Source organism: Crassostrea angulata, chromosome 10 (assembly GCF_025612915.1).
Source record: "Crassostrea angulata isolate pt1a10 chromosome 10, ASM2561291v2, whole genome shotgun sequence".
NCBI classification, from domain to species: Eukaryota; Metazoa; Mollusca; class Bivalvia; order Ostreida; family Ostreidae; genus Magallana; species Magallana angulata.
The window spans coordinates 33,799,590-33,821,607 of NC_069120.1; the positions used below are offsets into that span (position 1 = coordinate 33,799,590).

At 34.3% G+C, this 22,018-nt stretch overlaps 2 protein-coding genes and 1 long non-coding RNA gene across 3 annotated transcripts; 2 read left to right on the plus strand and 1 right to left on the minus strand.

Annotated features, from left to right (window-relative positions):
* The first annotated feature begins 4,096 nt into the window (after positions 1-4,096).
* Positions 4,097-7,341, plus strand: LOC128164433 (uncharacterized). Its single transcript, XR_008240943.1, has 3 exons — positions 4,097-4,411; positions 6,474-6,544; positions 6,681-7,341. It is a non-coding gene; the product is annotated as an uncharacterized LOC128164433 (long non-coding RNA).
* Positions 7,342-9,240: 1,899 nt separating this feature from the next.
* Positions 9,241-16,833, minus strand: LOC128164432 (2-iminobutanoate/2-iminopropanoate deaminase-like). The gene is made up of 6 exons (XM_052828233.1): positions 16,675-16,833; positions 14,855-14,960; positions 13,582-13,636; positions 12,567-12,635; positions 12,134-12,189; positions 9,241-9,487 (listed from the first exon to the last, which is right to left on the minus strand). The coding sequence occupies exons 1-6, from the start codon at positions 16,737-16,739 to the stop codon at positions 9,428-9,430; spliced, it is 411 nt and encodes a 136-aa protein (XP_052684193.1). The 5' UTR covers positions 16,740-16,833; the 3' UTR covers positions 9,241-9,427.
* Positions 16,834-16,934: 101 nt separating this feature from the next.
* On the plus strand, positions 16,935-21,763 carry LOC128164428 (ribonucleases P/MRP protein subunit POP1-like). Its single transcript, XM_052828227.1, has 7 exons — positions 16,935-17,168; positions 17,602-17,771; positions 17,988-18,227; positions 18,362-18,449; positions 18,850-19,674; positions 19,966-20,124; positions 20,529-21,763. Exons 1-7 carry the CDS (start codon positions 17,069-17,071, stop codon positions 21,551-21,553), a joined length of 2,607 nt encoding a protein of 868 aa, XP_052684187.1. The 5' UTR covers positions 16,935-17,068; the 3' UTR covers positions 21,554-21,763.
* The last annotated feature ends 255 nt before the right edge of the window (positions 21,764-22,018 follow it).

A 22,018-nucleotide genomic window follows, 5' to 3' on the forward strand; every position in this document is an offset into this window, starting at 1 on the left:
AAACCTTGCGTCGCTGTTTATAAAACGAATAGTAGTTGGTGCAAAGAATTTAAAATGCCACAGCCCTTCCGGGATAACGCTGACGGACGTCAAACGGATAAAAAAAAATCGGCTACAAAACGCAATTCCTTTTGTCACCCCGCCGCTGTTGAAGGTTCTTGTGTATCGAAACGACTGAAACTGTAAAACCGATAACAATCGAAAGACTGTTGGAAACGCAACGTGCAAGCACCAGTCATTTGACGCATTTTATCGTTTGAGAAACAAACAAACGTCAGTTTGAAACTCAGTCACACCACTCTACCAGATAACTCTAAGAGATCCGCAGCGGATGACAAATTAAATCCTTTCGTCTCCGTTTGCAAGTTATTTTTTCTCATTTGGAGAATCCGTTCAATGTCCGGGAAAGTCCGATGATGCCCGTTTCATCAGGCGGAACGTTTTGAGCACGTCCATGACGTTGAACGGACACCACCGTTGGACAAAAGTCACAATCAGACACAACCACCAGGCCCTGAGGCCATAAAACTTAGACGAGCTCACTTTTGATCTCATTCTCACTTTTCCACTATATGTTCCTTGTGGAAAAGGGAGACTGGGATCAAAATAAAGCTCGTCTAAGTTTTATGGCCCCGGGGCCAGCAATTTAAAGGATAAGCCGGACTTGATCTGACGTGACAAGTGCACAACCGTTAGTCTACTCAGAACTCTACCGTTCGAAAACCGTTTCAACAGTTGAATTAAATACTTTAAAAATTCGTTAATGTTTAAAGGGACGTAGACACGATTTGAACTCAATTTTTTCGAATATTTTGTAATATCTAGAGATGTCAATATATATGCTTTTTTAAATTCTTTGTCAAAATTTGAACGTCAAATATTAAGATACAAACGAGTGACAGAGGTTAGAATTCTTTGGTTTGTAAACAAAGCCCGAGTCCAAAGCTGAGTTAATATTGTTTACATATTGAGGATATGTTCTATTGGTACAGGTTTCAATCTAATGATGTTTTTTGTTGTTGATAAAGTTATTTATGAACAGATTGAATTAATTTTATCTTGTTTTCACAAGATCTTTTGTTAGAAATGATAGTTTCTTTTCTTTACATTATTTTGTAAACAATTATATGACTGGCTTTGTTTACATAAAAACGACTGCTTTCTTCTGTATCTTGATTGTAACTTTGGTTTCTAACATTAAACTTTTCGTGAATCATTCAGAATGCAAAAGTAAACCATTCTATACATATGGTTTAAAAGTATAAAGATAAAATTTCTATATCAAATCGTGTCCAGGTCCATTTAGATCACAACTTCCCTTGGCAAACGCCCACCCAGTAAATTCAAAAGCAATAAGACAGTGTCCTTGTTGATTGTTCGAGCGAAGGGCCGTACGCATCCTGAAAGGCCCCTCCCCCCAAATTGAAATAAAGGGGGGGGGGGGGGGGTAAGTCGTTTATTATAACAAGTACATGCATCCTTTTCTTTGCTAACTATTTAGGATGGAATAATTTTCACGGTTAATGTTGTCCATCGTATATGCCTGATTACAACCTACAGTTGCTGAACGAGCCATGATGGATTAACTGTCAGTAAGATCCATACAATCAATAAAATTCCGAGAAACAAACGAAGACAAAATAGAACCTGTAGTATTTATAAGGAAAAAAAAACCTAACTGGGCCTTTAACTGTGTGTAATGCATCTTTTGTTCACAAAATAGCTTGTTTCGTTCTATTTAATGAATAATTGGACAATGAATGTTCATGGTGATTTTTATGCGAAACAAAACTCCAATGAAGCGATGGAAATTGAGGAAGTTGATATGTTTCGTTGCTACTTTGTATCACGTTTATGATAAATAAATACAAATTATACATCTATCACCGACTTATTGAAAATAATCTATTATGTTCTTTCCAACACCTGTAAACAAACAGAATGGAAATCTATAAATTCATCTCAAATTGCTCACCGCATCTTTGAATTTCAATCGTTATTCACAGAACAGAAATTAATGTAAGCCGATTTTTTTTAAAAACAAATTGCTATGAATAAAAAAAATGAAAGTGATGAATTTACAAGGATTTGGATTCTGGGCTAAGGAGAGCTTTTATTGTCCTAGTGGGTCAACGACCCCCAGATGACGTCCTGCTAATGACCTGTCCTGGTCGGTGGTGGATGGAGGGGGGGGGGGGGGGCGAAAGTTCTACGAAATGTGGGATTGTATACAACAAATAAAAATAATACATCTCAACAACAATTGTTTTTCAATAGATTGATTTTCTTTGGTATATACTGTAAAACGAGAAAATTTGGCGCATACGTATTTTAGCGCAAACGCTAGTGCCAGTACATTAGCGCAATCATATTTTAGCGCATGCATCTTTTCTTTAAAAAAAGAATACAAAATATGTTGTTGTTTGATAAACGATCACGCCCAAAATTTAGTTCTGTGTTCACTCAAGCACGTGAACACAACGACTTTGATTTCTATCTCGCATGCACGGTAAACTGTCGTTGAGAACATTACACTTACTTTTGTGTAAATCGTCAGTAGATAGATACGAAAACTTCATTTATTGGCGATGATGTGTAATCAAGTTTGAGTTACCGGGCTTTGAATTTAACGTGTCGACTTGGATAACTCTAAAGGAGTCCCGAAACTAAAAGTGAAATCGAATGCTACATTTACCATGAGCTTCGATCACCATGAGAGAATCTTTTTCACAGTAGTTTTACATAAAAAAGACAAAAATAGGTATCGTCTTGTTATCTTTATATCCACTAATCAGAGATCAAAGAAATTATGATCAATCATGTATTGTCAGCGTTAACGATCGCCACGCTTAATCACCTCGAGGCGCTAAATGGAAGTGGCATGGAGAGAAGCCCAATGTTCAAGGTGCTAATGAGAGATATTAAAAAGCAATTAAAACTGAATTTAGGCACTTATACCCGATAACCCATACCGTTTACCTATGTAATTGTTTAAACAAACAGAATCGACAGCATCTGATATTTAAATGAACACTTCTATATAACTTGGACTGACGTTATTGTTTTGCAACTTGAAGAAATTTGATATGGAAAATCGTTGGCGCACTATTAATTTTAGCGCTCAGAGGCAGTTGCGCCAAAGGCGCTAAAATTTGTAGTGCGCCATATTTTCTCGTTTTACAGTAGTCAATTTTTAAAATCACGTTTTTTTCTTAAAAGAATGGTAGGACATTGTCACCTTTTGCTAGCAATAATCTGCTCTGTGTCATTCTTGATAAATTAAATTGGGATGCGTCACTGCATACATGTATAGCGAAATACATGCAATGCTGCTAGAGGGGAGGGCTCCGTATAATGTGGAATCTTAAAAAAATGACAAAGGTCTGATTTGGGCCAATTAAGGTATGCTAACAGCACGGTTTATTTATCTACGTAGGAGGAATGACCTTTTTATAATAATTCGAACACGTTCTGCAATCTCTTGTAATATATCATCGACCTGATTTTACCAGAGGAATCGGTGGAAAATTGGGAACTAGTAATCCCTTGTGTCAACGGTGAACTTTCCGTAACTGTTCAAGTGACTTTTTCATAATTTAGAATATCAACCTGACGTATACACTAGAATTATGATTTATTGCTTTTATTGATGTCAAGATCTAGGATCAAGATGTACTCCAAAATCTCTCGTTTCCTTCAATGAAAATATATACTTTTTTGGCGTTACTCGGTCATCATTTCAGGAAAAACAAGTGGCACATCTTTGGTCCATTTTCTAAAATCTACGCAATAGATTCTAGAAATGTCTTGTTAATTATTGATCACAATGATAAACTTCACCCGATCGGCATTGCGATACAGGTCCGTACTCCAGAGGTAGTTGGGGGTAATTGATTTGCTTAATTATGAACGAATCAGTTTATTGAAGCGCCCAATACATCGCATATAAAGCATGAAAAATCACGCTTTAACAAATTAACCAGCGGACGGGTTTTTTTTTGTAATCGCGGGGGTAAAACAATGCCAGATTTTTAATGCCTTATCGGGGTACTCGTGAGGACCGGACTACAACTATTGGGTTATAAATATATTCATGGATGAAGTTGAATCCAATCAAAAACATCACAGGAAGGTAGTCATAACGACACAAAACAAAAGCATGTAAACAAGCAGGAAAAGCGGATCGGGGACATTAAATCCTATTTGGCGCATTTCTGCATTCGGGCAAAAGTCAGCACATAGACGGGCTGAGAACGTAATCACCTTACACCACCAGACACACACACGCCGAGAGCCGACAGACCAAACACTTCAAGGATGGGATGCAACAACAGCAAAGGAACAACCGAAGGCAGTGCCCCAGCTGCAAATAGCGGGCAACAGGAGCAACCTGCCGCAACGCAGGCATCAGGTGAGATATTGTCTTCTATTATTCACGCAACTTCCTCCTTTTTTGATTAAAAAAAAAAACACCGATTTTTAGAAATTCTCATTTTTCTTTCATGATAATCTACATGTAACTGGGATAAGGGATGAAGAATCTAACGAATTCCAGATAACGAAAATTCTGGAAGAATTAAATTATATTGTGGGCTTTTTTTTTATCAAAGTGTGATGTACATAGCTTCTTATCTAGATTTAGTTAAAGGTCCGCGCTTACAGACAATGTTCCCGTTGTTCCGCGATGTCACACCGTTACAATGGGAGGTCCCCTAGTCTGTTGATGCCATCTATAAGTCGTGTCTAATTTCAACATTCCATCCCCGAAGTTCGAAATATGAAGAACAAAAAAAAAAAATGGTTAAAATTTGTGTATCATATCTGACGTGTTCTAAAAAAAAAAAAAAAGAAACCAAAATCTTTGCAGACGAGATCGGTCGATCGGCGTAATTATCCTTTGTTCGCCATTAAGCTTCCTCCTTTTAAATCGATGTTGAGGCATTTGGTTTCGGTCTCCTATTGTAACTGTCATCTTAGATATATTGACCGCGGACTGGGAGTGTATATAAAAAAAGCCTTTCCTTTTAAAAGCAGCAGACTACGTACCATCAAGTATTTATAATGGCCATAAAACAAGTCTGAAATCGCTCGAAATCTGACAATCCAATCAACTATACATTGTACATGTACATATACCTGCCGTAGAGATATAAACATGTATCTTTCTACATGTTACTGAGGTATTTATTAAAGCTATGCCTTCTCATACTTCACATTTACATTTATGTGTAAATGGGAGGATCGGCAATTTTGATTTACATGTACTTGCAAATTTAACTTATCAAACTTTTTCTCTAGTTTAAAGTGCAGACTCCCTGAATTAATTTCCCGTTATTTGACGATTTTTCCCCATTTAAAAGTAGTTAACATAAAATGATGGAAGAAAAACATCGAGAAACTAATTAAGCTCAATGAAAAATGCAGCTGTCTACGTTCTAGAATTTGCCACCTTCCGTTTGAAAAAGAAGACTTGGCTATTAGCAATAAATGAAAGTTGGAAAGGTCAAACCTTTTCTGTACCGTGTAGACACACACACACATCAGTACACGTGGAATAGCATTGCAATAAGCTTAAGGGGAATTATAAAAATTAGTTGTTAATGGGTTCCGTTCATAAAAGTTCAGCACAGACAATATTGCTAATCAGAGGATTGTTTGCATGTACGCTGGGTTTACCTTGATTTGGACACGCTTCTCGCGGATGAGGCCCGGCTTAAGCTGATTAAGTAACGTGAATGTGCATTTAGTTATTGTATAAATTCATTTAAAGGACTGTCGTCAAATTGAATCTCGATACTTGTTTTTTACCTGAAGGAAGAATGAAATATACAGATTTTATTATTATTATTTTGTTATTTTTTAAAAGTTTAACATATGCATACGATATAACAAGAGGGAGTGGCTTTCTTGTATCATATATACATCTGATAATTTAGCCATGAGGTAGACGTTATTTTAATTCAGATGAACAAACAAAAAGATTACGACACGATTCCTTTGTGAATCTATTGAATTGCGTTTGTGTGATTCTTTACGAATAAGAAGCCTAGATTGTTTGGGGTTTAAACTTAGGTTTGATTAGTAAATGGTTCAGTACATTTCCTTTGAAGGTGGTTGGCTGGGTTGTTGTATTCAGAGAATTAGTAATTTCAACATCAAAATCAGAATTTTTATTTTGGTTATATATAAATTTCAATTGATAAAATGAAGGGAAAAAATATCATTAAATTTTACCGGTAAACTGTTGAGATAGAATTTTTAAGCATTAATTAAAGAGTAATCACTTGTTTGATTGAAGATTGAAGCGCAAGTCCATAGGATATCTTCCCGATTGTGGACGTGTGTTTATGTATGTTGGGGAGATTGGGTGATGGCGGAGAATAATATAACAATTCATAATTTCCTCCTGACCATGCATTTATTTTTTTAGATCTTTGAAAAAGAATACATTTGTTGGCCTCTTTTTCTTACAGATCCAGCACCCGCTGCGGACCCCCCAGCGGCGGAGTCTGAGCAAACGGAACAAGCAGCAGAATAATGATAGGTGAGAGAGAGAGAGAGAGAGAGAGAGAGAGAGAGAGAGAGATTTTTTATTTCTTGCAAAAATTTTAATTAACTGCACTTCAATTTACACATATACTTGGTAGCGTGTAACCAAATATCTTTTTTGTTTTTTTCAGGATCAAATCCATAGGTCATAATAAATTATGTATCACTGAAACGTTTAAAAACCCCACATGGATCTTATTGGCAATCAAGTTTTCTCTTTGACTCATCTCTAACAATTAAAATAAAAGACAAGCTCCGCTGAATTCGAAAGCATGAAAGAAGGCCCACAACAAGGGAGATAATCCGTCCAGGACTTTACTTATATAAAATAGAACTCTCACTATATTTTCTCTGTGATATTTTTCTCGTAGCCACCGTTGGGTGTGAATGATTTTCTTACTTTATATATATATATGTTTATGTATATTAACGTGATATATGGTGGTGGATGGAAGCTGTGAAAGGATGTGCGTAAATGTTACAGCAGAATCAGATATTAGGATGTTGGTGCGTTGAAACTTTACTACACTGTGATCTCTACCAGTATTATATACTTTGGAGTCCCAATATCAGGACGACTACACACTGCTAACTTGACTAACTGTATAGTGGTCTCTCTAATGTACGGATTTTTTTTCAATGTCATTCCCCTTAAACTAAAATATCTTGAATAAATGGTTATGTATACTCTTAATAATAATTTAATCGGCAGTGTTTATAAAGATGGTTTAATGTCCACTGGTTACATATGTTTATCAGTTAATAATAAATAAATTATTATATACACTTATACTTTATGTTGTTTTAACTTCAACATGCACCATATAATTAAACTATATTAAGACAACAATAATGATAACCACACTAAATGATTAATCAAATTCCTATATCAGAAGCTATATTTCCATGATCTACATGAATTTCTGATAGGAAGACGAAATGATACAAAAGAATTTCATTCCTAGATTGTAAATGTACATTTAAATGTGAATTTTACCATATTAGTTATTCGCTTTAGCTTTGATAAAATTAATCGCTTCATAGTATCCGACCTGTCGCATTTTTATTAGTGTTTTTTTTTAAGAATATCTGTTGAACATTTTCAAATTTGTTTAGGTAAATACGTTTGACATCAGAACTACATTTGGTGCCGTGACCAGGATTAAAATTGCAAAACCTTGTTTTCTGCAAGTCCTCCAATGCACTAATGAAAAAGCTTTTTTAAACTTTGAGAAAATCCTATCGCATCAAGGTTTGCATTTTAAGATAATCTAGATTAAGGCCATTTTTACGCAAGGAGTCTTCAAAGAGAGAAAGTAAGGATAAATAAAACCGGTTTTTCCTTACTGAAGTAAAGGGAAAACCTACAAATAAAGTTTTTAGATACTTTATCTTGGTCTAATCTTATGTTCAGAATATTTGAAATGATCATATATAATGATATATATCAAATGGCAAATTACTTTAATTACCGAAAAGTTACTGTATATTTATTCAATTCTAAAATGCACGTCAGAAAAATATCAAGAGTTTAAAATAAGAAGATATATTTAGTTCATGATTATGAGGACAATTATCAATCTACCATAATTTAAAATCTTTACAAAGCTCCACGTGCTGTGTTAATTATGCTCAATTATACTTAATCGATAAAATTTTATACCCATGAACATGGATATGAGACCACACTATGTAATGATCTGCATTTTTGTCAGATTGGGACAACTTCCGTGTTTGTGGTTTATATTGTGGTTATAAAATGGATTTTAAATCTTATGTCAAACCCAATTTACCTGTACAAAGTGGGATTCTAAGAATATAAAAACTCATTCAAGAGCATAAAAAATCCTGTTTATTATGCTCAATTAAATCCTAAGTAACTGAGTAATAAATCCTCATTTTATTGAAAAACCAAACTTCATGTAATTAGGATATCAATATACTTGTTCGTGTTACATAAAATCGTGTGTTGCAATGAAAAGAAAAAGAAAACACACTTCAAGTCAAACTTGGATTTAATTTAACAGAGCTGTTTCTGTTTACTTGTAATTTTTTAAAATGAGTTTTAAATATATATGTACATGAACTATATATACAGTAAGTAATCTATTCACAGGATTGATAAAACCTTCTCACGTTCAAGCATACCCTAGCATACTTCAGTCAAGACAAAAGCATACAAAGATAAAAAGCAATCAAAGCAGTCAAAAATATGAATAAAGCTTGAAACAATTCAAAACTGAATATTAGAGGTTTATCAGTTTCCGAGTCTTAAATTTCAGGTATTGTAAATACTGTCGGGTAATCTATCAGGTACGGCTCTTCAGGTGAAGCCTATGGGAGACGGTGCTATCTAAATCACCTGAAGTGGCACCTTGGGACTTCAGAGGGCAGATTAATACAGTCATCAAGTAGTATCTTTCCCGATACTTATCTTTGTGATGATGTTATTCTGATAGGGCTAGGAGTACGTTGGACACACTGAACATTTACCTTGACCTCTCTCATTTAGGGTACTACCTGTCATAAAACTTGTTTAATGGGCTTGTTAGATTCCCTGGATTTTCATTGTGGTGTTTTGAAGATAAATATACATGCATCCCCAGTATTGTTTATTTTTATAAAATATATAATATACTGATACCGTACATAAAATATGCACATGAACTTGAAAAATAATAACACAGACCATTATAAAATGTTTTTGTTTTTTTTTCCATACAAAAATATCTGGTTTTGTAAACTATAAATTTAAAAGTGTATACCATGTATAATGACTGCTTTTAAATTTGTATAAAAATGAAGTATTCAATCGGACTTCCTTAGAGGTATGCTGGTCAAAATTGTACAAGTATTTGGACTATAGTCTAGCCTCTAGTCATTGTGTATCCACCAGTTTTCCAACAATAGCCACAGCCTCAATCTCCACTTTGGCCCCCTGTAACGTTGAGAGAGAAAAAAATATCGATTAAGAGGAAAATCAATGATAATTACTTTACAAGAATCACTTAAATTAATTTGAAATTAAATCTTAAAGGCTTATCATACAATCACTCCTTGGACAATGCAAATATATGGATCAGCGAGCTAAATTATTGGACTACATTGATAAGAATCAATATGCAATACAGAGTTGTTCCCCTTGAGGAAATAAAAGTACAGGAAGAGAGCCTCTCAAATATCCCTCACCTAAACGCAGCTCTGATGCTGAAGTTGTTAATTTTGCGATTGATTAATAATTCATGATGTACCATAAGCATGCTTTTGTTCGCCCTTAGTTGCTAGGATTCTGAGCTGATATCAACACAACACAACAGCACAACATGTTTAATCATTCAGTGAAACCACTAAATTCAAAAATTCCTGTGTGTAAATAACATATTTGCAATTATATTCAAATAAAGCAAGAATTTTTAATTCTTCAGAATTACTGATTTTATCTTTTGGCTTGAAATCCTCTCTCATTCTCTTTGCCCTTCTTAAAATTAAAAATTACAAAAGAATTAACAACCTCCCTTTCAGCTATCTAATATAGAAAATTGTGAACAGACAGGTATCAAAGGACTATATATGGTTTGAGCCTAAAATGGCCCCCTAAAATGAACATTGTCATTTTACTGTTATTCTTCGTTTTATTTGTACAAATATACATTTGAAGTTTTTTCATAATTTTCATTTTGATTTTAGTACCCACAATTTAAATATATGACATCATAAAGTTTACCTTTTCCCGCCATTTTCTCATTTTTAGCATAAAACGGCTTGTTTTTAGGTAGTTTTTCTTTAAGGAAACATTGAGCGACTGCTTGAACAAACAAAATATTTTCACCAAAGATTAATCTATCCAATACTTATAAGTGACAAAAAGTTCGTTCTTGTTCAAAGAGTCGCTCTATATTTCCCATTCGAAAAAAGATAAGAAAAATGTCAATTTTTGATTGATTTTGATTAAATTATAAAAATAGCGTCACTTCTGACGTCATATACTGCCATTAAGTGCATATAAATCAAATAAATAGGTGAAAAACGTATTTCATGTCAACTCTTTTATAAAATAACACAACAAATTAATGTACCTGAATCATTTTAAAAATAGCGAATTTTGGGGGCCAAATTTGACTAATATAATATAAAGAGGATATCTATATTGTGTGGTTTTATATTTGCTTTATCCAACGAGTTGAAATGGTGTATATATTCGCGAGGCTTGCCGAGCGAATATAACCATTTCAACGAGTTGGATAAAGAAAATATAAAATCACACAATTATAGATGTTCTATTTATCTCATACAATTTGATTTTATATTATGAAGTCCCTTATGTGACCCGAATTGTTTTTTTTTTTCAAAGATAAAAACGATGATGCAACGTTGTGTTATGCGGCTATTGTGACCTTGCGCAATACAATTTAGTACGTCATTCCTGAGATAAATCTAACTGTTTTAATGTAAAGTTTCACTGAAATAAACCTTAAAATATTTTTTTAGCTCTAGATAATTTTTCTTAGAGCTTATTTACTTGATTAAATGGAAATTCCGATTAGAAGACTTGAATAATCAAGTTCGTTGACATACACGAAGTTGCGAATGCTCGTTAGTTTGAATTGACTCGAATGAGGAACAGTTGTTGACGTTTATAACACAAACACCAGCCTAGTGATTCGAAATTGAAAATAGTGAATAAGGATGCTTACTGGTGGTGGAATAAAAGTCTTATGAAACATTATTTCAATAAGTTCTTGTATATAAACACAACCAGAGCGCTCTGTTTTCATCGCGTCGTCAGGATGAACTCCTTGATAGTTAACGTAATTTGCAGTTTTATTAACTTCACAAAGCAAATTGAAAGTTGGAAGTGGGCTAAACTTATCAAAAATCTTGACAAACAAGAAAAAAGGGTCTTGTGGTTACGGTTATGAATAACTTTGCAAAAAAAGGTGTGTGTGTGGGGGGGGGGGGGGGGGCGCCTGTGCTACGCAGTTATGTGTTTTCCTTCATATTTGTAATCTAAATCTTTGACAAAATCAATTTTATATTATTTTTTGTAGTAGATATAGTTATGTTGAAAGTACTAGCAAATCTTCGAAAATAGGTCGTTGAAACGAGGGGTTGTGTCAAAAATAGTTCGGACCGGAAGTATTTGATATAGCATCACCCGTGTGATATAGCAAAGGTTTATCACACGGGTTATATACACCACACGTATGAGATAAATAGTTCTTTCTTAAAAATTATACTAATGTCTCCAGTGCTTTAAAAGCATTAAAGGCTAGTTACAAGCACTAATGGGATATGTTTCCAAATCAAAATCTATAAGATTTGCATATACATGTATGTATAAATACAGATATAAGGGTATATATATAAGAATATCTATCAGAATATCTTTAGCATAGGAAACATAATATGGATCTATACATTTATCTCAAACTGGATACTAGTAGAGTCTTGTGTGAGCATTAACTTAGCTTCATCTCCTTATCTGAAGCATTGATTTTATAGCAGCATCAGAACAGATTAAAAGCTATTGCAGTGATGTATCCAGATAATCCCAACAACAATCCCACCGATAATCCCAACCCACCTTTGGTAAGGCTGCAACTTGATAAGCTGCTCGTGCTGGAAAACTCTTCTGGAAAACTGCAAAAATACATTTGAAACAATCATAATTAAGTTAAAAATCAATCAATCAAACAAGATTGGCAGGATACCTATGAACTAAAAAATGTGCTCATAAATCAATGAAATTTTTATCAGAATTCTTGTTATACACTCAGTGCTATAAGTTTAAAAATAATAATCAATTTTTGACTGTTTTATTTATAATTAGACAGAACTTTATTGAATTCTTCTGACATGAAAATCAGATCTTGAATTTCTTTTGTGAAGTTTTTTTTTAATTGATAGCTTGTGGTCATAGAAACAGGACTCAAATACACAAACATACACAGCTGCTCCGACCAAGTCTTGGCCAACAGAGTGCATTTATTATTAATTGTCTTACCCCACCTACTTACATTTGGCATACACTTCATTCACTGCTCCGAAATTATTGATGTCATCCAACAAAACTGTGGCTTTGACAACTGTAGACAAGAGATAACGAGGATAGGTTTACCATAGACCAGCAAAACTTTTTGTCATACAGACATGTATTTATGGATGCCAATGTTTCCATTTTATGTACAGGTATTTGCATTCAATAAACATTTGAAAGGTCCATCCTCTATGGATTCAAACAAATCAGTACATACATCCTTGCTATCAGAGATGCTAGCAGGTTGAAACCATTAGGAGTCTACTTAGTTATTCATGAAATAGCGCACCAAGTAAATTTTAATAGTGGATAACTGCATGGCTCTCGATACAGGAAACACCACGAGACATGTGAAACTTTCCACATTAAGCCAGGAATCGCCCTGCCATTCTGTTGGTTAATGCCTGAAATCTTGTAGCCACTAAATCAGACAATTTCAAAGTTTTTACAAAAATTTGTTTGCTGCATCTTTATTTTGTAATTAATTAGTTTGCCCCAACTTATTTTTGTAAGGAAGCCCATGTAGATAATCTTTGATAATATATGAAAAAGTGAAGAAATGGTTCACAACAATTATTTGTGACTGTAGGGTTTCCACAAAACTTCCGCAAAATTTTCTTGAATTCCAAAAGCTTTGGTGTACAGATGTCTGTTGCCAACTGAATCATTACAATTTTCATTTACCAGTTTGTTTATAAAAATGACATTGTGTTGAAAAATTTGGTTAACAACAGACATTTGGTAATGCAGCTACTTTATTGAAAAAATTGTTTAGTAAGCTATAGTAAGTAAGTAAGTCATATATTTTACAAAATATATGACAAGTAATTTTATTATATTCTCAATGTATGACATAGCATCCATGGCAATTACTGTAATTGTTAAAGTGAAACTGGGATACTAAGAGATGCTAGTACAAGTACATGTAAGTTAAATATTGTATATACCGGTAAATCATATAATATTGGAAATACAGACTATACACCAACACTTACCATTATCCATTGTAGTGCCTGCTTCTTCTAAAATTGCCTGCATGTTCTTCAAAGCCTAACCATGAATATATAAAATATTTTGACATCTTATGTTTTGAAAAATATTATGTATTATAAAACTTTATCTATTTTACAATATGAACATTAATTGAAAGAGTCACTAGTAGAGTCTCTTTGTGTGATTAAGAAACTCAGAGTTATCTCCCTTTACGAATGAACTGTTTATCTCAATATCTTTTTAAACATACATGTAAGACAGAAAGTTGAATCTAGTTTCCCTAATACATGTATTCAATATATATATGGCTCTTACTGGTACATTTTCCTGTTATCTATGAGAGTCAGAGATTTCCCTCATTTGAACAATAGCTAATCACAGGTTAACCCTGGTTGGGGCAGTACCAATAAACTAACATATAATGAGTAGAACTAAACCATGTCATAATGATGTGTCATGACCAGGTACACATCGTGAATCATGAAGGAACCATGAACCGATTCACACAACAAACATTTTGGTTTCATGTTTGCAATGAATTAATGCCCATGAACACAACCAACAATGCATTCCAAACTGCAAATGCGTATATAAAATAACGTACATGTATTCATCATTTATAATACACACTTTTTTCTAGAATATTTCAGTCTTTGAAAAAGGGTTGCATTTTATACATCACAATGGGTTTTTGACACTTTTTTTCTTTCAGGTAAACCATACTAGAATAGTCTATATATACTCAATAAACCTCTCATTCTGTTTGAGAATTATCAAAACATCCTAGGTGTTGCTGTGATTGGTAATTAACCCCTTAGTCCAAGAGTATTTTGAAAGTTTTAAGCAATGTATAAAGTAAAGATTTATAGTACAAAAATTTTCCTTCGAAAAAAATTATAATCATGTAAAATTTCTGAACATTAAAAACATTTTTACAAAGATTTTACTTGCAAATTACAACTACCGGTATTTTAGAAGTCAAGATTACCACTTGGTTCAAAGGTAAACGTAATAGTGTTGAATCATTTTTATTCGTGGGGGACAATGTTTGTGAGTAGCCAAGTTTTTCCTGGTTCATGGGAACATAATTTTGTTGGTAGCAAGTTTGGGATAATTTAATAAATATTAAACAAATGCTTTATATATGTTTGTAGGGATGTAAATTCGTGAGAAAGAGCTACCCACAAAAGTCATGAACATTGGTCCCTCACGAACAATGATGATTTCATAGTATTATTGTTGAGATGTCCGAGTAAACTTCAGTTATAAACTGACCTGCTCAGCTTCAGGCACCACGCCCCCTTGTACAATGTTTCCATCTTTGGGGCTCATTCCTATCTGTCCGGACACATACAGAGTGTTCTCTACTAGGACTGCTTGGCTGTTAAAGATTAAATCAACATATATACTTAGAATAAAAGAGATCTCTAAAACAATTTTTTAAAATATGATTTATAGTAAAATGGTGAGTAGAATGATTTTCTTAAGGTCAAGATCTAGTAAATGAAAGGTGCCTACAGGTTTATAAAATTTAAGATATAAATTCTTTCAGTGATGCTTGATAACAATAGCTTTATTTGATAGGGTGTACCGGGGCAAACATTTTTGATAAACACAATGAAAAATCATGTTTTAAACAGTCATTTTCAATGAAATATGAAGGAAATAATGAACGGATTTCGGAGTTTTGTTCATTTTTGACTACCGATAATAAAATATACGTAGAATGCCTACAGTCTCTCCAAAAACGGAATTAAACAAGCTCTTGACTTCCTCTTTAAAATGATGTCAAATTCAAATAGGTATCGGGATTACTTTTCCCATGATCTAACATAGAACATCAAGAAATTGTTTAATTTTCTACATAACTCCTTTAAAGCAGTAAAGTACAGGAAAAAGATTCTTCAAATCAATTATGACGTCAAAATGGTTCTAGCACCAAAAAGACACTCTGGAATCATCTACATGTACTAGATTTTGACCTTAAAACTTAACAGTCAATTAATAACATTACGTTTTACATTACAATGTAGAGTAGGGCTATAGCTGCAGAACTGTAGCAGCTCTTGCATAGAGAGAGAAAATATACCAGTAGTTTGGACAATGTTTTATACAGAGCTCTGCAATGACCTTAAAATTTGACATAGAAACTTAATTCAAGGTCACAACACACCTATGGGCAGTTTTTTTTTTTGTGTAAAACTAAAGATTAAAAATATGGTCAATACAAGTTTTTACTTGTAGATCTGCTATGACATTAACTTTTGTATCAAAAAATTGGTTTAGGGTATACTGAACACCCTTTACCCAAAGACATAGGTAAAGTATTCATGAGCCAGATTTAGCTAAATTCATGGAGAGAAAATATGGTCTGGATAAGTGATTTTGGGCAAAGATAGATGTACATACTGATCACTATAGCATGGGTGTCTGCAGGAAGAGACACTAATAAACTACTCTTACTTACAAATAAAGTATATTTGATAAGGAGTTATAACAATGTGAACAATCATATAGCTTGTGCACTCCCTAAGTCTACAAATTGCGTATTATATATGCAAAAGAATAGTGGTGTTATGACCAATGAACAGGTATGTCTAATCTCAGCGAGATTCGTCGAGACTGAAAATTTTTTGACGGACGTCTCTTCGGAAGAGATGTCCGTCAAAAAATTTTCAGTCTCGACGAATCTCGCTGAGATTAAGGTATGTCTTGTTCTTTTTGTCTTTCTTTTTACACTGAAGTATACAACACATGTGTAGATGAATATTTTAACTTTTGCAGGGGAAAAAAACCCACAACAAACAAAACAAAAACAAAGGGGGGGGGGGGATATCATTATGTGAATGCAATTTCGGATTAAGGGTCGCGACCGGGCGGGTGCTTCTCTAGCCACAAAATATACCACAACACAGCAACACCAAGTTCTCTATGTGTGTAATTTATAGTGCAGTGTGATCAACTTGTAAGTTGTCATGTGCATGATGTGGCATGCCAGTAAACATGGTAAACGTGCACTTTGATTCACTTGGGTTTACAGTTAATTATTATTCTTATACATTGTTGTCATTAAAATTAAGAATATGAATCTGTACCTGTATGGTCCTATGGCTGATGGAGCCTTTGCAGTTTGAATAATTCTCCTCACTATACCTGCCATTTCGGTAATAGTATGGACGAACTTGAAAAGTCGACAAAGGGAAAATAGAAATTGAAAGTAGACTCGAAATGTAAAATATAAATGTAGGGCAAAAAATTCCGGGATAGAAGGAAAATATAATTATATAAAACAAAAAATTTGCCATTCCAATAAATCATTTTATTCGTTGTTTAAAACAACAAAACAAACAGATTCAACTCTGTTTTATTTTTTCACCAGAAAATAAGGTCTCCGACTCTTTCTTTTACAAATTTCAAGATGTCTGCGCCCATGTGTTCTCAACGTTTCCAAAGAATTTAGATTTCAGACACTATAACAAAGACGGCACTATGGATCAGTTTAACAGAAAAAGACCACATGGCGGGATGACAAAAAACCAAGCAAAGAAACAGAAATTTAATGAAAACATATTGTCTGAAGCCCCACAAGGTAATTTCTCATGCCAATCAAAGGCAAAGTCACTGTTGTTTCTAAAGATTCTGATATTGAGATCTATATTGAATGACAGCGAAATCTTCAGTCTGAAAATGCTATATGTATCATTCAAGCTAAACTTCTTAAACCTCGTTTGCACTGAGATTAATGAAACAATTCAATAATGAATTCCTGGGACGCTTACAACTCAATCTGATTAAAATCAGATCTTTGTAACGCTCCGAAATTCTGATAGTCGCTGAACAGACAACAGAATTTGTCGGAGCGGATCAAAGATCTGATTTTAATCAGATTGCTTACAACTTAAACTTGTTCAACCCTATCATACTGTAAAAGATAATTAAACACCATTTTTTGGGGCTCGAAAATGATAATCTGTTTTCTGATGTTACTTACTTATTAACTTAAAATTTGCTTCTCCTTACAGCTATAGACGTTATTGAGTATGCCAGGAGTCGAGCAGCAGAACTACAGCTTCTGGATGAAGCTACGAAAAAAAGAAAGGTGTCACAAGCAGTGAATGGTCTGATGTCCATTTCAATGAGACGGAGAGCAATGAGTCACAATGTGAAAAGAATGCCGCGTAGAGTGAGAGAGGTATGAATTTTCTCTTGCATTTTATTATAACCTTTTTTATCTGACGATTTTGAAACCTTTAATAATGAGTCTTATTGATGTGTTTTGATACAGTTTTAAAAACTCACATGTTAATTTTTTATAGGTAAAAAAACAAACCAAAAAAACTTTTACAGCAGAATAAGAAAGGTCAGTTTTATATTACTAGTAAGCCCTGAATTTTTGTTGATTTTGTAGATGGTGACAATAAAAGCCAACAAACACAAAAAACCAAGTAGAAAGCATCGCAGACGTCCAAAGAATTTACTGCAGGAGTATATACGAAGACAGAAGAACAAAGTCTGGCTAGAAACCCACATCTGGCATGCAAAAAGGTTTAAAATGGCTGACAAATGGGGTTACAAGATTCCCTATCAACCAACAAACAAAAGTGCTCGAGCCTCCTACCGAGCTACTCAACATCATTGTCAGATGATAGTAAGAACTATTCTACTAATATATATAGCTGTATTAAAAAAATGATTTGCATACAAGATTAGCATGGAATTTTATTGAGGATCAAGAAAAGATGCAGTGTATTAATCTTTGTATATGACTTATTTTCATTGTAGGATGTATCTTATCTGTGCTGCATAGAAATTCTTGGGAAGGAGGAAAACATTCTAAATGGAGTCTCTTCTCTTTGTAACTCTCAAACTGGTAAATAACAGAATTGAAATGGGTTTGCTCTTATTTTAAAATACAATTTACATAATATCTTTAATATTGTTTGCAGGGAAATATCCCCCCCCCCATTTTATTTTTGCCCCTTTTGCTTATGTTGTCAGTGGGCAAATTGAATACTGGGCGAATTCTAAAGTCTCATATTATCTCTCTTTTAATGAACTGTGCTTGGGCGAATTCAATATTGGTTGAAACTGTTTGAAAGTGTAGAAGAGCAAAAATAACACTGGGCAAAAATAACATGGCATACAGTAAATCATTTGGCATCTGGATATTGAAACAACAGTCTGACAGGTTTATTTGGAATATCCCTTCTTTTTTTGCTTGTTAACGTGGAAATGTTTTATTAAACAAGCTAACTTTATCATATTTTCAGGACCAACCGTAGGTGCAAAAATGTATTTGGAAGGAACCCGAGAGGGTAATTGTGTCTTGTACAAGCAAAATCAATATCCTCAACAGCCTATATGTCCTGTTACATTTCTCTGGAGACCGAAATCGGAGCGGGAACCACTGCGACAGTTATGGATTTGGTGTAATCCATCTTCTTTTGAAGAACTGTGGAAAGAGTTAGAGGCATGTATGTCAATGTCTGAAAAATGTGAGGTGCAAGATATATCTGTAGAACTAAGCTGTTCCATCGAAGATATGAGAAAAGGACAGACACTGGCAGATATTGCAAACAGTTCTGTGTTGAATAATAATTCTAAGGAGGACAAGATGTCAACTATTTCAGAGGAAGGACCCAAACAAGAAGATAGTAAGGAACCTAAAGAAACTCAGGATAAAACAAAGAAACAGAAAAGTAAAAAACATACTTCTACCGAAAAGGCAAGCGAGGAAAAATTTGTAAAAGTCATCAACAGAAAATCCCAGATTGGAAAAGTTTTCATGACCTCTCTGAAGGACAGACTTGTAAGACATCGTTTCATTGGTCCAGAGTCTCAGAGAATCCTGGCACAGACTCTCCGTATAGCAGATATCATGTTCAATAACAAGGAAACTTCTTATTGGTGGAAAGAGTATTATGAAGACAAAAAGCACTCCTTGGATTTCAACCAGCAGAGGGAATTCTGGGATGGGGTTGCTCAGTGTCAGTCTGCTGCAGAGTTGTCTCCTCATGCTGTGATTGGGCTGACAGTGAGAGATCCAAGAGTCATCAGAGCCATGAAACAAAACGAGAATTCTGACACAGTTTCAGGTAAGAGATCTCTGTAGAATTCCCAGATGGAATTTAAAGATGCATGTATTTATGGGTTAATAAAAATCTATAGTGATTAATACCTTAAACTAGCTGATGTATTCATGTGTCTACTATTAAAAGAACACATACTGATACACAAACTGCTTTACATGTATGTTTCTACATACCAATTTATGTTTATAAATTGAATGGCTTACACGTACAATGGGCAAAATGCCTGCAAATGAACCTATCTGAATAATGAAAGGAAAATTTAAAGAAAAATGTGGTTTCAATATTCACATGCAGAATCCATGGTTGTTGAGGGTATAGAAGCTGTCAAGTTGATGGTCAGCCAAGAGGTTTCCAATTCACCGATCTGGGATGAAGAGATCAGAAAGACAGTAACATCGACAAAAAAATCGGACTTTGAAATCAATCAGCTAAAATCGGAGCACCTTGTCCCAGGTTTGTGCAAACTTCATTTGCTTTTGTTATCTCACCTCATCCTTCTTGTTCTTTTCATTCAGTATCTACTGAATGTAGTGAAGCACTATTATAACAAAAATCCAGGATCAAGTGATTTTGACTTGTCATTAATGTAATTTGTTTAATCCAATCAGATTATAAAGTGTTAATTCAATCTTATCTTGTTTGATGTAACCATATTTTAAAATAAATAGTTTTTAATCAACATCATGAAAATGCAAAGAAATGCTGGAGAATTTGGTTCTTAATAGATGTTCAGATTTGGTGTATTCCATATTTTGTACAGTACATGTACTTGGCAACTAATGGTAGAGTTGCCATATTTTATTTTACAGTAACAGAAAGGAGAAACTGCATTTGTAGGTAATTTTTATACATTTTAGGGTCAGAGTTGATGCTGGGTGAAGAAGAGAGCAGGATCCCTGTGCTAGTCATCCAGAATCCTGGTACTAATCCCTCAGCACACAGCCACAGTCACTATGGGAATGGATGGGATCTCATCCTGCCTGCAGGATGGAGCATGGCATTCTGGGTAGCCAGTATTTATCATGGGGCCAGAGCAGGAGGTCTCCGTGAATTACAATGTCTGGCCAACGAACAGCAGATTGAACACTTCCCTGAGGATTATCCAGATACTTCAGCAGGAAGAGAAGAGGAGGCGAGGGTGAAGAGCGAGAAAGAGGCAGAGCACAGCAGACGACCTCCTGCTAAAAGACCAAATTTTACTAAGTTAGACGTGGCTAATCCATTTTCTTGGGCATGGGATCAGCTAGTTCATTGTGATAAAGAGGATACCAGTGGATTCCATGTTTTGAGAGATAGGAAAGATCTTAATACTCTGCGGAAAGTGGTGAATATTTCACTCGTACAGAAAAAAAAATGTTCGAAAAGTAGCGAAAGTGTAGAACGTTTTGCTCCTTACCAAGACATATTGAGTAGACATCAAAAGTCTTTAGTGTTTGTCAAAATATCAGTGAATTCCAAAGGATGTCCAGAAGAGATGGGAACAATCTCAATACCAACTAAAGAAGATGTCAGAAAAATGAAAGCAGATAAATACTTTGTAGGACCATTAAGATCCCAACAGCCTGATCCTGAGCTGGAAGACAAGAAAGAGAAGAAGAAAAGAGCAAAACTTCTGAAGAAAGGTGTATTGAATCTTCAACCACAAAAGACACCAGAGAATAGAGAAGTGGCAAAAGACAATGTTGATGATGGCAAGCGAGAGATCATTGGATATGTAAAGCATGGTGGATTTTCACTTAATAATGGACACGGGGCTGGAAAGGGATTCTGTTCTTTAGCTGGTTTAGAAAAGCTGTCTGAATCCTTGCCTGATGAAAGAAATCTTGTTTTAATTAGGAATCCCAGAACACTGCAGTATAGATTTGCCAGGCTTTCACTATGAACTAAGAACACTGCAGTATAGATTTGCCAGGCTTTCACTATGAACTAAGAACACTGCAGTATAGATTTGCCAGGCTTTCCCTAGAACTAAACCCTAGATTCAATTGAAATATTGAGAAATGATGAAATATATCTCTACCACACATGTTTTCTGAATTAAACTGTTTGTTTATTATCATCTCAATAAAGGTGATTCTGAATAAATTATAACTATTAGTATTAATCAGAGTATTTTATTTTTAAACTCATTTTTTGGTCTTTCCTTGTGTTTGTTTTACAGCTGCATTTAAAGGAGATCTTCTGGGGCCCTCAGAAATAAACGTGGCGCTGCTTATAGGGCATTTTTGATTCGACAGCCTGTTTAAATTGTATTCTGGGAGGATGTATATGGTATCCAGATCCTCTTTTTATTTCTTTATGTACATTTACCTTTCTTGCTATTGTTGAAATTGCTTTTACAATACAA

Coding starts and splice junctions, on each gene's coding strand:
- LOC128164432 (XM_052828233.1), bottom strand. CDS start 16,739: ATGGCAGGTATAGTGAGGAGAATTATTCAAACTGCAAAGGCTCCATCA. Junction 13,637..14,854: donor TGGTGCCTGAAGCTGAGCAG/GTCAGTTTATAA, acceptor ATTCATGGTTAG/GCTTTGAAGAACATGCAGGC. Junction 9,488..12,133: donor AAGTTGCAGCCTTACCAAAG/GTGGGTTGGGAT, acceptor TCAACGTTACAG/GGGGCCAAAGTGGAGATTGA.
- LOC128164428 (XM_052828227.1), top strand. CDS start 17,069: ATGGATCAGTTTAACAGAAAAAGACCACATGGCGGGATGACAAAAAAC. Junction 18,228..18,361: donor AACATCATTGTCAGATGATA/GTAAGAACTATT, acceptor TTTTCATTGTAG/GATGTATCTTATCTGTGCTG. Junction 18,450..18,849: donor TCTTTGTAACTCTCAAACTG/GTAAATAACAGA, acceptor TCATATTTTCAG/GACCAACCGTAGGTGCAAAA.